This window comes from Crinia signifera, chromosome 9, assembly GCF_055691185.1.
Source record: "Crinia signifera chromosome 9, ASM5569118v1, whole genome shotgun sequence".
Classification (NCBI taxonomy): Eukaryota; Metazoa; Chordata; class Amphibia; order Anura; family Myobatrachidae; genus Crinia; species Crinia signifera.
Genome location: NC_139225.1, coordinates 111,476,200 through 111,491,041, shown reverse-complemented (window position 1 = coordinate 111,491,041; position 14,842 = coordinate 111,476,200). Strand labels below are relative to the sequence as shown.

The 14,842-nt window shown below is 40.0% G+C and overlaps 1 protein-coding gene across 3 annotated transcripts in view; it reads left to right on the top strand.

Moving 5' to 3' along the window:
* The window catches only part of HPRT1 (hypoxanthine phosphoribosyltransferase 1), a 36,068-nt gene extending 21,465 nt beyond the window's left edge, over positions 1-14,603 (top strand). For all 3 annotated transcript variants that reach the window (XM_083159524.1, XM_083159525.1, XM_083159523.1), the window contains exons 4-9: positions 218-283; positions 1,355-1,372; positions 10,564-10,646; positions 11,863-11,909; positions 12,194-12,270; positions 13,613-14,603. In XM_083159524.1, coding sequence (XP_083015650.1) covers positions 218-283; positions 1,355-1,372; positions 10,564-10,646; positions 11,863-11,909; positions 12,194-12,270; positions 13,613-13,660 — 339 coding nt within the window. In that variant the 3' untranslated portion in view covers positions 13,661-14,603. The remainder of the gene's footprint in view (positions 1-217; positions 284-1,354; positions 1,373-10,563; positions 10,647-11,862; positions 11,910-12,193; positions 12,271-13,612) is intronic.
* The last annotated feature ends 239 nt before the right edge of the window (positions 14,604-14,842 follow it).

Below are 14,842 nucleotides of genomic sequence, written 5' to 3'. Positions count from 1 at the left end.
ATCATGGGTGTTGTAGTAAGATGGATAATAACAAACTGGGTACACCATTTATAGGAGAACTGAGCTTCATTTAGAAGTGGGATCTCCTATAACCATATACAGTATAGTCTGTGCATAAAGACTGATACAAAGTGAGAGATGTGGATTTTTTCTGTATAAAAATAAAATGTTCACAATATCCTTTCAAATATAAAAACATTTTTATTTCCTCTTTTAGAATGATCAATCTACTGGTGACATAAAAGTTATAGGAGGGGATGATCTTTCCACATTGACAGGAAAGGTATGTTACAGCAAGGGATCCTTTTATACCGGTAACAGACAAACTGGAGAATCGCTTGGGGGCAGGGTTCTTGCACACCAGGTGCCCTATTTTAGATTACTGTGGGTATGTGCTCTCCCGATACACAAGGTATCCAATTGTTAAAAAAAATGATGGTTGAGTTTTCAGCGCTGAAAACCCCCCACGAGGCATGAAAAAAAAAAAAACAACCTCATGCCCGGTGGTCTCTACTGGTCCCGTTGTTCTCCCCTCCATCTTTTCACTGGTAGGCGGCTGCTGCTAGACTCTTAGGCTGGTAGGAGATGTAGTTCTCCCAAAGGCCATTTTGGGGGGTTAGTGGGTGGGACACAGACACGGTGGGTGCAGCTCTATAGATCCAGAGCTCTAGAAAACCTTTTGTGTGATAACCCTGCATTCAATGTCACAGCACCACAAGTGCTACCCAAACATATTAACATATAGTAATATATGTACCCTTCTAGCTTTAATATTCAGTGATAAGGTTTATATCCCATGTGTCCATCCAGAGACCTCTGGTCTCCACCTTTAAAACCAAAAAAAGCCAATTTCCTATATAAGGTAAACATTACAGGTCATTATGATGAATAAAAATGTTTGTTTGGCAATTTTTACACATTCACTTGGCACTCAAAGGGCCATATTCAATGCGGCCGGCACGGGGGTTAAACGGTGAGGATCGCCGAAAGCCAACCTTTGCCGTTTAACCCCCGCTGGCCGCTCACCCTATTCGACGTTCCGGGGGACTTCACTGTCAGAGGACGGCGAGGATTCCCCCAAATGGTGAGTTTCACGGCTAATACAGGGAGCCCACTGCATTTAGCTGCGAGCCTCGCTGTTCTGGCGGCCGCACACGCTGTTTCCACCTCGCTGAAAGAACCCAGTTGAATACTGACCCACAACCTGTGACGGTGAGCAATCAGCACTGCTCGCCGTCACAGCTCGCAAAAGAGCTTTGAATACTGCCCAAAGGGTTAATATTTCACACATACCTGAATATTTGGTTTTACTCGGTGCATAAATAACATGAATTCATTTTTTTTTTCTCTGTAGAATGTTTTGATTGTTGAGGTAAGTTCAATTTTTTTTTTTATGTTTATTGGCATTTGGCTGTTTAGGAATATTAATTTGTTTTTAAATATATATAGACGCAATTGATTTGTCACTCAACTGATATTAAGTATATAGAAATTCTTCTGAATATTGGTCTGGAAGCTGAAATATGGCCTTGATGCATCTACCTAGTGTATGGTGGCGGGGCCTTGGACTGCACACCCTAATGTGGGGTACACATCAGGACAGTATGGCTAAAAATGAGTCAATTTAGATAAAATCAAGACCGATTGCATGTAAATCGGCCATGTTTTGGGCCATTTCGCTGCCCGCAGGTCGGTCGGCCTTTTCTGAGATCCTACCTGCTGCAGGTAGGATCTCAGAAATGACCATTGTAGTGGGTGCGGGTCGCAATTGGATCGCGATCACATCAGGGGATTTTTCTGTGCCGGTCAGCGCTCCGTCAGCTCGTGAGCGGGTCGTACATTCCTGTGACGACCCTCGTGTGTATCAAGCATAATTCTAAACGTAAGAGGTGATACCATGCTGATGCTGCTTGTAATTCCACACAGAGAATAGAGAAAATGCAGGTGCATAAGCTAAATAGTAAACACTGCTAATCAGAATAATTATCAAGCCCACCAACCATTACCAGGTGTTCTCATCTGGTGGGTCCCTAACGCAAAGGCCCAAGTTCAGGGCACGGGTGTACCCAAGCCGGCACAAACCACCCCAGGATATTCCTGCAGATATTCCATATGACGTCCCATAGAGCCAATCCATTTAATCTTTTCTGGATGAAGCAGAGACAGAAGGTAGCCTTGTTCAGGAGGACAAACACGGGAGCACAGAACTGCCTGTGTGCACTCATCTTTAGTGTTCCTCTCCTGGGATCTCAACATTTGCTCTACTTAGTAGGGTGAACTAGAGCTCCTCCAGTGGAAAGCTACGCAGCACCAATGGTGATTGGTAAAGGTCCCGGCTATGTCTGAGGGCTGGGACCCTGCAAATCAAATAAACTTTAGTAGGGGTGTTAGCATTCATCAGGTCGACATGATTAACTGTTGACAGAAAGCATGTCATCCTGCTTAGCATGTATACCCAAACTGCCGACAAACCAAACCAGGTGGTTTGATGGCTCATAACTTCTCCCAGTGGCTCCAATGTCATCTTCTGGATCCTATGATTCTGTGGTGTTCTGGTATTTCCCTCTAATCGTTCAAACTGTCCTGCATTCTAATCTTCTCATGCCCTGCAGCCTAATGGGCCCCATACATCTACAGATCGATTGTCAGATTGGGCTGGTTGGAACAAAATCCTGGTAATGGATGAGACCAAATGATAGTTGACCATTTTCTTTGAAATGCTGGAAAACTGCCAAAAACTGTCATTCAGATAATACCAGGTTTTTGCTCCAACCAGCCCAATCTGACAATCGATCTGTAGATGTATGGCCACCTTAACTCTAATCATTTCACATGGCAACATTGTGAACACTGACGATAGAGAGAAAAAAAGGTGAATCAGTTAGCAGTGGGATGCACTCCTCGTCCACAATCTAGAATTAATACCCACAGTTGGGTGTATATTTTATTTTATTAAATAACTTTATTTTTTATTATTTTTAGATTTTTATTAGGTTTTTCAGCTAGCAGGTCATAATGATGTAGTGGTATTCTACAAATGATTCCACAGTGATGTGGGACCTTCAAGATAAGTAGCGAAATTATTAAAACAAAGTATAAAGATAAAGAGAAAAAGAAATGTTAAAGATTAAAAATCACTCTGTGAATTTGTAGCCAATTATAATTGTCTTAGTTACTGCTTATAATAACAAATACGCTAGTAACTCTGTTTTGTGCCTGAAATCTTTACTTTAATAATGGAGTTGGTATTCTTTCTGTCTGTTTTTTCGTTGACAAATATTACTCTTGTGTCAGTTATATTGGATAATTTAATAGCTGTGTATTGTTCGCATACGTGTCATGATCTAAAACCATCAGAAACATGCATGTGAGGCAGTCCTCAAATTGGGTCTACCTCCACAAGACTGGTGATTATTGCATAAGTGGATGGTTTGGCGTCCACATAGGGCGATTCAGAGATTCAATCCCCTCAGGTCTGGGTGGTACGTGCTTGTGGAATACATATATCAGGGCATATAACCCCGTGGGTAATTATCAGGAGTCTCTTTGTCTAGGTGGGTTTGTGACCATGAATATATAAGGATGGGATCGTCCCTTACACAATCTTATACGTTTAATATCTGTTCGCAGCTTAGCGTGTGTGTCGGGCGATCTAAGTGTCAGGTCTGAGTTATTGCACTCGATGCTGTTGATCTGTGTCCTACTAGTCATACATAATAATCCTGGAATTGGATTAGTCCAGACAGATTCTAGATCACACTTTACCAATTCATTGGCTGTTGTACATTTGTGGTCTGCTCCTAATTGGGCGTGTAGCCATATAGTTTAATTATCAGGAGCCTCTCTGTCTGGATATATTATGACACTAAATATGTAGGGAAGGGATCGTTCTTCTCACATTAGTACATTTCTTGTATAAATATTCGCAGCTTAGCGTGTGTGTAGAACGGTCCTGCATCAGATCTGAGTTATCTGTCACTTTCCATCCACATGGGGCAATCTTAAAATTGGATTGACCTGGACAGATTATAGTCCCCACTATGCCAGTTCGCTGGCTGTTATTAGTCACTTTCCACCCACATGGGGCAATCTTAAAATTGGATTGACCTGGACAGATTCTGATCTCCAAATTACCAGTTTACTGGCTATTATACATATGTGGATTAACCTAGACAGATTATAATCCCCAATTTACCAGTTTTACTGGTTATTATACATATGTGGGTTGCTCCTGTCTGTTATGTTGTATTCCTTCTTAAGCGTGTTCCCCTTTACACAGATGATATAATGCGCAGTGATCTGGGGCATCCACACCATACAATCCTAAGATTGGGTCCGCCAAACCTAATATGTGCTCACTTATACCAAGGACACAAGAGAATATATAATTTTTCTCATATATATGAGTAGCCTAGCGTCCTCATGGGGCGATTGGTAAATTCCGTCCCATAGGCGCTGAATTTGTACACTCTGATTGATTCCTACGCAACAAGTATACATGAATTAATATAAACCATATAGTGGGTTACTAGGAGTTTGTGGTATGTAATAGGTGATATCTGCCAGTTGGCATCCACATATAATACTCTAGTAGCCAGGTGTTCTCAGATCTTTTAACATTTAATGGTGCATAACATGTTTATTAGAGAACGTAACTTGTATGCTTGTCTGATAGGCACACAGAGCAGTCCCGTGCTGGGATCTCCCTGCGTGCGGCCAGCAGCACTGTGTACAGGTTGTTGCTACACGGCTGTGCTCCTTGATACTCGTGAGCTGCCGCAAGTATAGTACGAGTGAATGCCTTATTGATATTGCAGCGTCTGTGCGCCCGTTAGGGCAGAGACAATCACTTGTACTGTGGACGTCTGTCGCTAGGGATGTAAACCCCTTAGCCGCTATCCACTGTTGCGCCTAAGCGCTGATCACATAGGAATCGCTAGGCTAATATAACACATGAAATTTTTCTAACAAACAGACATTTAGATTATTTAACTTAACAGAAAAAGCCAGTACCTTTGTAGACCACCATCTAAGAAGCTTTGTAGTCGAGTTACCCTCCTACATTAGAGACTCTATGGACATCCTGAGGAAACTAGAAGGGGTACATGTCCTAGAAAACACACTACTCTGTACACTGGACGTTGAATCGTTATATACGAGTATCAGCCATGAGAGGGGGATCACAGCCACAGAATATTTCCTCAGAATGAGAAAATTTGAGGAAATAGATGAATTTGTAGTGAACCTTTTGGAATTTGTTCTAACCCACAATTGTTTCACGTTTGATGACAGGTACTACCTGCAGGTCCGTGGGACTGCAATGGGCAGTACCTGTGCCCCGACGTATGCCAATATATATCTTGGCTGGTGGGAAAAGGAGTGGGTGTTTAAATCGAAAATGAGAGATACACCAACTGTATAGTTGGTTGGTACAGGTTCATAGACGATATCCTAATAATATGGGAAGGGAGCATGGACCTACTCAAAGAGATGATCAACATCCTAAATACCAATACATTAAATCTGAAACTTACCTCCTGCATCAGCAACACAGAAATCACCTTCCTCGACCTAAAAATACAAAAAACAGACGAAAATAAGTTAATAACTGATATTTTCCGCAAGACCACAGCAACCAACAGTATTCTACATGAAACCAGTTCGCACTTTCCAGCAACACTGAGAGGTATTCCAAAAGGGGAGTACATACGTCTGAGACGCAACTGCTCAGAGGACAGTACATTCGAACTAAGGGCTAAGGAACTAAGAGAAAGACTCCTATTAAGGGGATACAGTAATAAATTACTGAAACAGGCATATCTAACAGCTAAAAAATTGCCCAGAAGTACATTACTCACACCAAAGGTGAAAAGAAGTACAGACTCCACCCCTAGATTTATCAGCACGTATTGCACTGACTGGAAAGAAATAAACAAGATCTTAGCGAAACACCAACATATACTCACCACAGATGAGGATCTCAAAAACACCATTGGAGACCGTATCCAAAGTAGTTGGAGAAGATCACCCAATCTAAGGAACCAACTAACAAGGAGTCACTTCACACGCAAAAGAAAAAAGACACCTGTGACAGTTGGCTGCTACAAGTGCGGCAGATGTAAAGCCTGCGAGTATGTATGCAATACCAAAGAAATGAAGAACAGGTACGATCAAACCATGAAGATAAAGGACTTCATCAACTGTGAATCACTGGGAGTAATCTACTGTTTGATTTGCCCATGCGGACAAAAATATATAGGAATGACAAAAAGACCGTGGAAGAAAAGAATCTTGGAACATGTGGGGAATATTAAAAATGCAGAGAAAGACTGGGAGAAAATGAAGAAAATCACAAGTGTGGCGAGGCACTTTAGAAAATACCATCAAAGTAACCCGAAAGGTTTGAAGGCCATCGCCTTGGAGAAAATAATACTGGGGATCAGAGGGGGGGACATCACACTGGAACTTCTGAAAAAGGAATCCAGATACATCTTCCTCATGGACAGTCTCAGACCACATGGTCTGAACGAAGAAATTCACTATTCTGCCTACCTCTGAAGGAATGTATGCAAACACCACTCTCCGAAACAAATCTGTGATTGACACCGGGCAGAATGAGACGTGAAGGGTGACCGGTCAGTTGCAAATCCCCAGAATAACCCCAACGTTCTCTGCATAAGACCCACCTCCATCAAAGTCAGATATTAAGTCACTGGAAACCTGTGACAAAAATACCAGTACATTAATATCTTAAATTATATTGAACAAACTCAAATTTTCCCTACAGCAAAAATAGTTAAAACGGAACCACCACCAGATATCATACGTGAAATTCCTGGTTCATAATACCACGGATACTTACTGTCCATTAAATGAGACACAAAATTACTGACATGGTCAAATATAAGAACAAGGCAGTCCAATAATGAGACATAAGCATTGGACTTGCCTAAGAGAGAGCACTGTAAGAAGTCGGATAATCAGCACAAATGTGCTGCATGAATAATAATAAGCTACCTAAAAACATTTAATATCCGTATATAGCACGGGCCCAGTTGAGAAACTGTGTCCAAAATTCTCCCTTGTCACTATTTGCACCAACATCTGGATCACTCTCCAGCTGTTTTACCACAATAAAATGTAGCACCTAAACAGATATATTAAGACCAACACGAATATATCGGATACTCACGTCTTTAGTAATTAATTGATCTCACTTTTATTAAAATTAACAATTTGCATTATTACACTGCGCACAGTTAATTCAATAATTCCGTTTCTCACATGTTTATTTGTTTTTGTTTGTGCACAAAGTTTGGTTTTTTTTTTTTTTTTTTTTTTTTTTTTTTTATACACAATACACCAGCGGCAGCACTATAATTATTTTGAATACAGTCTTATAAATTATGACACCAATAACCAATATTACCATAAGAATAAAAAATCCCCGTGCATTACAGTATAATCCAATAATATAAATAGGGATCATGAAATGGACCAGCAATGTAAACTACCTTCCAATCAAGTATCACCATTGAGTAGTAATATTTTATATAATAGAAAAAGCAAGTATCTCACAGCGACAATGTAATTAGACCATTGTAAATAAACAAGTGACTAAAATAGCTTGGCATACAAGGTTGCCATCTGTGACAGATGTCACCCAGACTAAACAAAAAAAACTCCATACACATTCTCCTACAATCCAATTGATAATGAGTGGCCAATGAACACATTAGAGTCAGTTTGAAAAAGTAAAAAACAGACCATCATTGGCCCAAAGTAAAAAACGCCCATATGAGGCTGATCCTTTAAATACTACCAATCATGGGGGGGTCAGGCACTTAGGTGATAGCCTTGAAAAAGCTAGACAGCGAAATGCGCATTGGCAACCCTCCTCTGTGCTAATTGTAGCAATATAGCCTGTTTAAATAATCTAAATGTCTGTTTGTTAGAAAAATTTCATGTGTTATATTAGCCTAGCGATTCCTATGTGATCAGCGCTTAGGCGCAACAGTGGATAGCGGCTAAGGGGTTTACATCCCTAGCGACAGACGTCCACAGTACAAGTGATTGTCTCTGCCCTAACGGGCGCACAGACGCTGCAATATCAATAAGGCATTCACTCGTACTATACTTGCGGCAGCTCACGAGTATCAAGGAGCACAGCCGTGTAGCAACAACCTGTACACAGTGCTGCTGGCCGCACGCAGGGAGATCCCAGCACGGGACTGCTCTGTGTGCCTATCAGACAAGCATACAAGTTACGTTCTCTAATAAACATGTTATGCACCATTAAATGTTAAAAGATCTGAGAACACCTGGCTACTAGAGTATTATATGTGGATGCCAACTGGCAGATATCACCTATTACATACCACAAACTCCTAGTAACCCACTATATGGTTTATATTAATTCATGTATACTTGTTGCGTAGGAATCAATCAGAGTGTACAAATTCAGCGCCTATGGGACGGAATTTACCAATCGCCCCATGAGGACGCTAGGCTACTCATATATATGAGAAAAATTATATATTCTCTTGTGTCCTTGGTATAAGTGAGCACATATTAGGTTTGGCGGACCCAATCTTAGGATTGTATGGTGTGGATGCCCCAGATCACTGCGCATTATATCATCTGTGTAAAGGGGAACACGCTTAAGAAGGAATACAACATAACAGACAGGAGCAACCCACATATGTATAATAACCAGTAAAACTGGTAAATTGGGGATTATAATCTGTCTAGGTTAATCCACATATGTATAATAGCCAGTAAACTGGTAATTTGGAGATCAGAATCTGTCCAGGTCAATCCAATTTTAAGATTGCCCCATGTGGGTGGAAAGTGACTAATAACAGCCAGCGAACTGGCATAGTGGGGACTATAATCTGTCCAGGTCAATCCAATTTTAAGATTGCCCCATGTGGATGGAAAGTGACAGATAACTCAGATCTGATGCAGGACCGTTCTACACACACGCTAAGCTGCGAATATTTATACAAGAAATGTACTAATGTGAGAAGAACGATCCCTTCCCTACATATTTAGTGTCATAATATATCCAGACAGAGAGGCTCCTGATAATTAAACTATATGGCTACACGCCCAATTAGGAGCAGACCACAAATGTACAACAGCCAATGAATTGGTAAAGTGTGATCTAGAATCTGTCTGGACTAATCCAATTCCAGGATTATTATGTATGACTAGTAGGACACAGATCAACAGCATCGAGTGCAATAACTCAGACCTGACACTTAGATCGCCCGACACACACGCTAAGCTGCGAACAGATATTAAACGTATAAGATTGTGTAAGGGACGATCCCATCCTTATATATTCATGGTCACAAACCCACCTAGACAAAGAGACTCCTGATAATTACCCACGGGGTTATATGCCCTGATATATGTATTCCACAAGCACGTACCACCCAGACCTGAGGGGATTGAATCTCTGAATCGCCCTATGTGGACGCCAAACCATCCACTTATGCAATAATCACCAGTCTTGTGGAGGTAGACCCAATTTGAGGACTGCCTCACATGCATGTTTCTGATGGTTTTAGATCATGACACGTATGTGAACAATACACAGCTATTAAATTATCCAATATAACTGACACAAGAGTAATATTTGTCAACGAAAAAACAGACAGAAAGAATACCAACTCCATTATTAAAGTAAAGATTTCAGGCACAAAACAGAGTTACTAGCGTATTTGTTATTATAAGCAGTAACTAAGACAATTATAATTGGCTACAAATTCACAGAGTGATTTTTAATCTTTAACATTTCTTTTTCTCTTTATCTTTATACTTTGTATTAATAATTTCGCTACTTATCTTGAAGGTCCCACATCACTGTGGAATCATTTGTAGAATACCACTACATCATTATGACCTGCTAGCTGAAAAACCTAATAAAAATCTAAAAATAATAAAAAATAAAGTTATTTAATAAAATAAAATATACACCCAACTGTGGGTATTAATTCTAGATTGTGGACGAGGAGTGCATCCCACTGCTAACTGATTCACCTTTTTTTCTCTCTATCGTCATTGTATATCTTTGAATCAGGGGATCAGCACCCTTACTTGCCAGGAAAAGTATTTTATAAAATTTCCAGCATAAAAGAGCACATTTTTCCACATATTTTTTCTATACATTAATTATCAATATTTTTATGGTGCGGGTCTTCCCATCTCTTTTCTTAACATTGTGAACACGTTGACTGTTGAAACCATATTGTTTATCTCATGTTGTCATTGGGGTGTCGACCTTTATAAACACGGGTTAACATGGTTACTGATGACCATTCAACTGGATAGCCTTTTTGAGTGCCATGGGAGGAGGACCTTCACCAAATTAATATTTGTTGAGAGATTTAGTACAAGGACTATTTAGAGTGGGAAACCACATAAAATGTATACATAGTTGTATGAAATACAGTTATAGCCGCTTTTCATTCGTAAATGTTTGCTAAGGTTTAAATGTCTGTGTTACACAGTTGTGCCTTGCTAAATAGTGGTAACTTGTATTTATGTTATCCCCAGGACATCATTGACACGGGAAAGACCATGAAGACATTGCTTGCTATGTTGCAGCAGTACAATCCCAAAATGGTGAAAGTAGCCAGGTAATTATAAGTAATGAGCACTAAAGCCTGGCAGTATTGTGTTAAAGAGAAAATTGCGCCAATATTGAATATTATTTTACCTTGATGCCTACATGTTGCTTTTTAAAGTTTGAAAAAGTAACCCGTAGCAACCACATAATCACTGTACACTGAACTCCATGAATATTCATTGATGGAACCGTGAAATTCCCACTTGTGTAGGGAGCTCCTTAGAACTGCAAGGAAGCAGTATCTGGTGATCTGCCTGCACTATACATCAGGATTCTGAATCTAGAACCTGTGACATGAAATAGAGTACAATTAAGCTGTTCTAGCTTCGTAATTAAGCAGGGAAGGGGAAATATGGTCCGGCTATGGGTGTACTGTATAACATACCTAAGGCTGTAAAGACGTAACAAATTTTCCTTTGAATTTTATATGTTTATTGGGTGGATTTTATGGCAGTGTCGATCTCTTGCAACTCTCTGGGAGGCTTCTACAGTGCATGGCTATTTGTTTCAGCAGGTGGAATGAAATTAAAAAAATTTTTTTTTTTATTTTTAAAGGGAAAATTTGTTTACATGGCAAGACAATGCCTGGTAAATGATTGCCCCTTTTTAGAAAAAAAAAAGTCCAAATTAGTGGCATTCTGCACGGCTACCAAACTTGGACTTTATTATATTCCGCCCATAGTGTTTATTCCCTGACCACATATGTCCCTGTTAATAAGGACACACATGTTTTTGACTAACATGCATGTTTAGCATAACATGCATGTTTGAAGCCATTATTTTTTTTGCTCATTTTAAAGAAATAAAAGATCTGGTTAGGGTTTTTGCAAAAGCCCAGGTGAATGGATGCCTGTGTGCGGCATCTATTCACCTCCCGGACGAGGGCTGGGGGCAGTCCAGCAGATTACCTTAGTGCTGGGCTTGCCCCCAGCACAGCAGTCCGGGTCCCGGCAGCGGTGTTGGGCGCATGGAGATGACTGAATGGGAAATGGGACACTTTTATGTGTACTGTATTAAGGAAAGTGGGACGTATTGGACAACAAAGCATTCCAATATGCATTCTCCAGCATTCCACAAAATTAGTTCTGTTCTTGAGAATAAATCATCATTTTTAATATAACAACAATAAATCAGGCCTTCACAATGTCCATTTATCCAATGTTCAATTTCTTTATTTTTTTTAAATCATATTTGTCTATTAAATAATATATTAATTTTTCTAACAGCTTACTTGTAAAGAGAACTCCCCGAAGTGTTGGATATAGGCCCGATTGTGAGTATTTAGTATTTTCTGCTGGTAAATTATAGATGGGATGTCTGTGGCTACAGACTCAGTAATGTCAGGCTTTTGTAGCAAAGAATTTAACTCCTTGCATGACTACAGCTATAGCTACTAGATTATACTGTCAATTCTGTTTGGTATTCACAGTAGATTTGATATTAGTTCTACAAAATATTAAAAATATTGTTGTATGTGACTGTTCCAACAAAGTATATTTTGTTTCTTTGAAATGGTGTTTTTGTTTTTTTGTGAAATTGTTACATTTTGCTTTACAGTTGTAGGTTTTGAAGTACCAGACAAGTTCGTTGTGGGATATGCACTAGACTACAATGAATACTTTAGAGATTTGAATGTAAGTGTATTGTATTTGTACAGCATTTCTTAACAATATAAGATGTTGCAGGACCAGTATATAGGAATGCAGACTATGGGGGTAATCAACGTGTGTTGATATTTTTGACCGTTGGAGATATTGGTACTTTTTGACAAGAGTATGTCAAATTTAAATTGCCACAGATTGGACTTTTAATTTGGCCACATTTAATTGGTGTGTGTTGTGATGTCAGAAATATTGGTGCACTTTGACTACCCCCCTATGAATTTCCTGGTAACAAGTAATATCCATACCTCAGCGTTTGGCATAATTATAGATGGGCTGAACATTTAATTCTTGTTGAGCTTGCTCAATTGCTTAAACCGAAACGGCACGTTTCTGTTTAAGCGGTGAGTTTGAAGTTCCACTTTTTGTTAGTTTTAATCCTGAAATTAAAACAATCTCAATCCTAGGATTCGTGGGATTGAATTTTGCAAAGATATTGAAACCCCACCCCCTTTTAATTTAGCTGAGTTGCACAGCAGTGGTGGCTCACCTGCAGTAGAACTGTTGGACTCCTTTTGATGTGAATCTGTACAATCACAGAGTGACTTGGAGTAGGCTTGTACAGTGAAGACACTGTGCAATGTGCTCCCAGCCTATCAGTGACTGGGAGCAACTGCATCATGGGACTCCATGTATTCTGCAGGCAGCTGGGGAGACTGATTGGGTCAATACTGCTCCTAGCTCAATCTACAGTGTGTTTTTTTAAATCTTGTATTACATGGAATTTTATTAGAATTCCATGTATTTTTGGTATTCAAAATTAGCCGGCATCAGCGGAAGGGGCTTCCTTAACCCCTTCAGTGGCAATCCCGAGAATTTTCCAGCCTGCGCCTCAGTGCCCAGTCTGGTAAGCCCGGAAAATTCTCGGGATTGCCACTGTTTAGAGCCGGGCAGCGCTGCTGAGTTCAATCCCTGAACTCAGGCAGCTTCAGCGCTGCCTGGCTCCCTCCCCTCTGCCGCGCCTCCCCCTTCCCCTCCGGCTTTTCTATACAAGTCTCCGGCGATAAGCCGGCTGCCGGGGCGCAGGGCCGGGCAGCGGCTGATTGACAGTTCAATGGCTCTTCCCGGACCCGGAGAGGCAGTAGTGGGTTTTTTTTTTTTTCAAGTTTTTAACGCTTCCCATTAAACCCCCCCCCCCCAAAAAAAACACAGCTGAAGGGGTTAATGGTGGACACTCTTTATAGACCTAGTGATAGCAATGTCCTATCTGCCCTGTAATATTTCACTGTATCATTCCCCCTCTTTTACACCCCTTCCCTTACTGCTGTCTTAGGTGACATCCTGTATGCTCACCTTGCCTTTCTTTGTTTTTCAGCACATCTGTGTGATTAGTGAGGATGGAAAGGAGAAGTACAAAGCATAGAAGACCCAAGAACCTCATTGTTCACTCATCGGCTCCTGTAGGCTGGAATGGACTACCTGCTGCAATGCTACTAGAAGCCATCAACCTCACACACTAGGCTCCTTCCTGCATGAAATTGCAACCTTGTCACTTCTTTCTGCAACACACCATGGTGTAACCTGGTGTGCCCATTATATGTATCAATGAGACCCTCAAGCAGTCGGTTTCCAACCTGTCTCTTGAACCATGGCCCATGTAAAATGTTAGATTATGTAAGATACTTGAAATGAGCAGGATGATGAAGCAATTTACACTTAATGTTCTAAAACTCAAGCATCTGATTGGTTTCTGTAGTGGAGCCAACTTTATCTTTGTACCAGCTTTCAGAAGTCTCCCCTAATGTTATTGAAGCTTTAGATGGCCCTAAAATTAACTTTACGTTCTGATAGCCCTGCTGGGCATTAATTAATCCCCATATGTGCAATATTTGCTGAATACGTAGCACTTATTTTCTTCTATCTTATATTTGTCTGAGACATTGTACCTTTTTTTTTTTTTTTCACTTTCATTCCCTGAAAGTAAGGTGGTGTGATTGAACATGTGCAAAATTATTATATTGAATACTTTCATATTTACCATAACTATCTCTAACTCTATATATCATCCTTTCGGTTAACAAGTTAGTGGTGTGGGTTGGGGGTGCTTATCAAGAACTATGTTTTTGATGGTTTGAAAATCTGCTGTATACGCAGCACTGTTCTAATGAGTATTTTTTTTATTTATTTTTTGCGTTTAACGCATCCAGGTATATGCTAACTAATGTTTCAAATGAATTTAATACATCCACATAATCTGGCCCCTGTAACCTGTAATTAAAGCTGGATACACCATTTTCTCCTGCATAAAGTTTAATTATGGTGATTTTTGCAAATCCCAATCAATTGGCTATATGATTTAAAAATAATGTGCATTATAGATTGTATGCATATGGTTTCTGAAACTGTTACTATGGCGGTAATTGGACAATACTAAAAAAAAAATATTCTAAGTGTTCTGGAAGGTTCTATACCAGGTACTATTCAAAAGTCTTTATTTAGGATACAATACGGTTCTTTGTGTTTCTGTGCCTTATGAAGGAAGTATATTTTTATCGTTTTTATATTTCCTCTAGAAATTAACACTTTTTTTTTTTTAGAAATACTA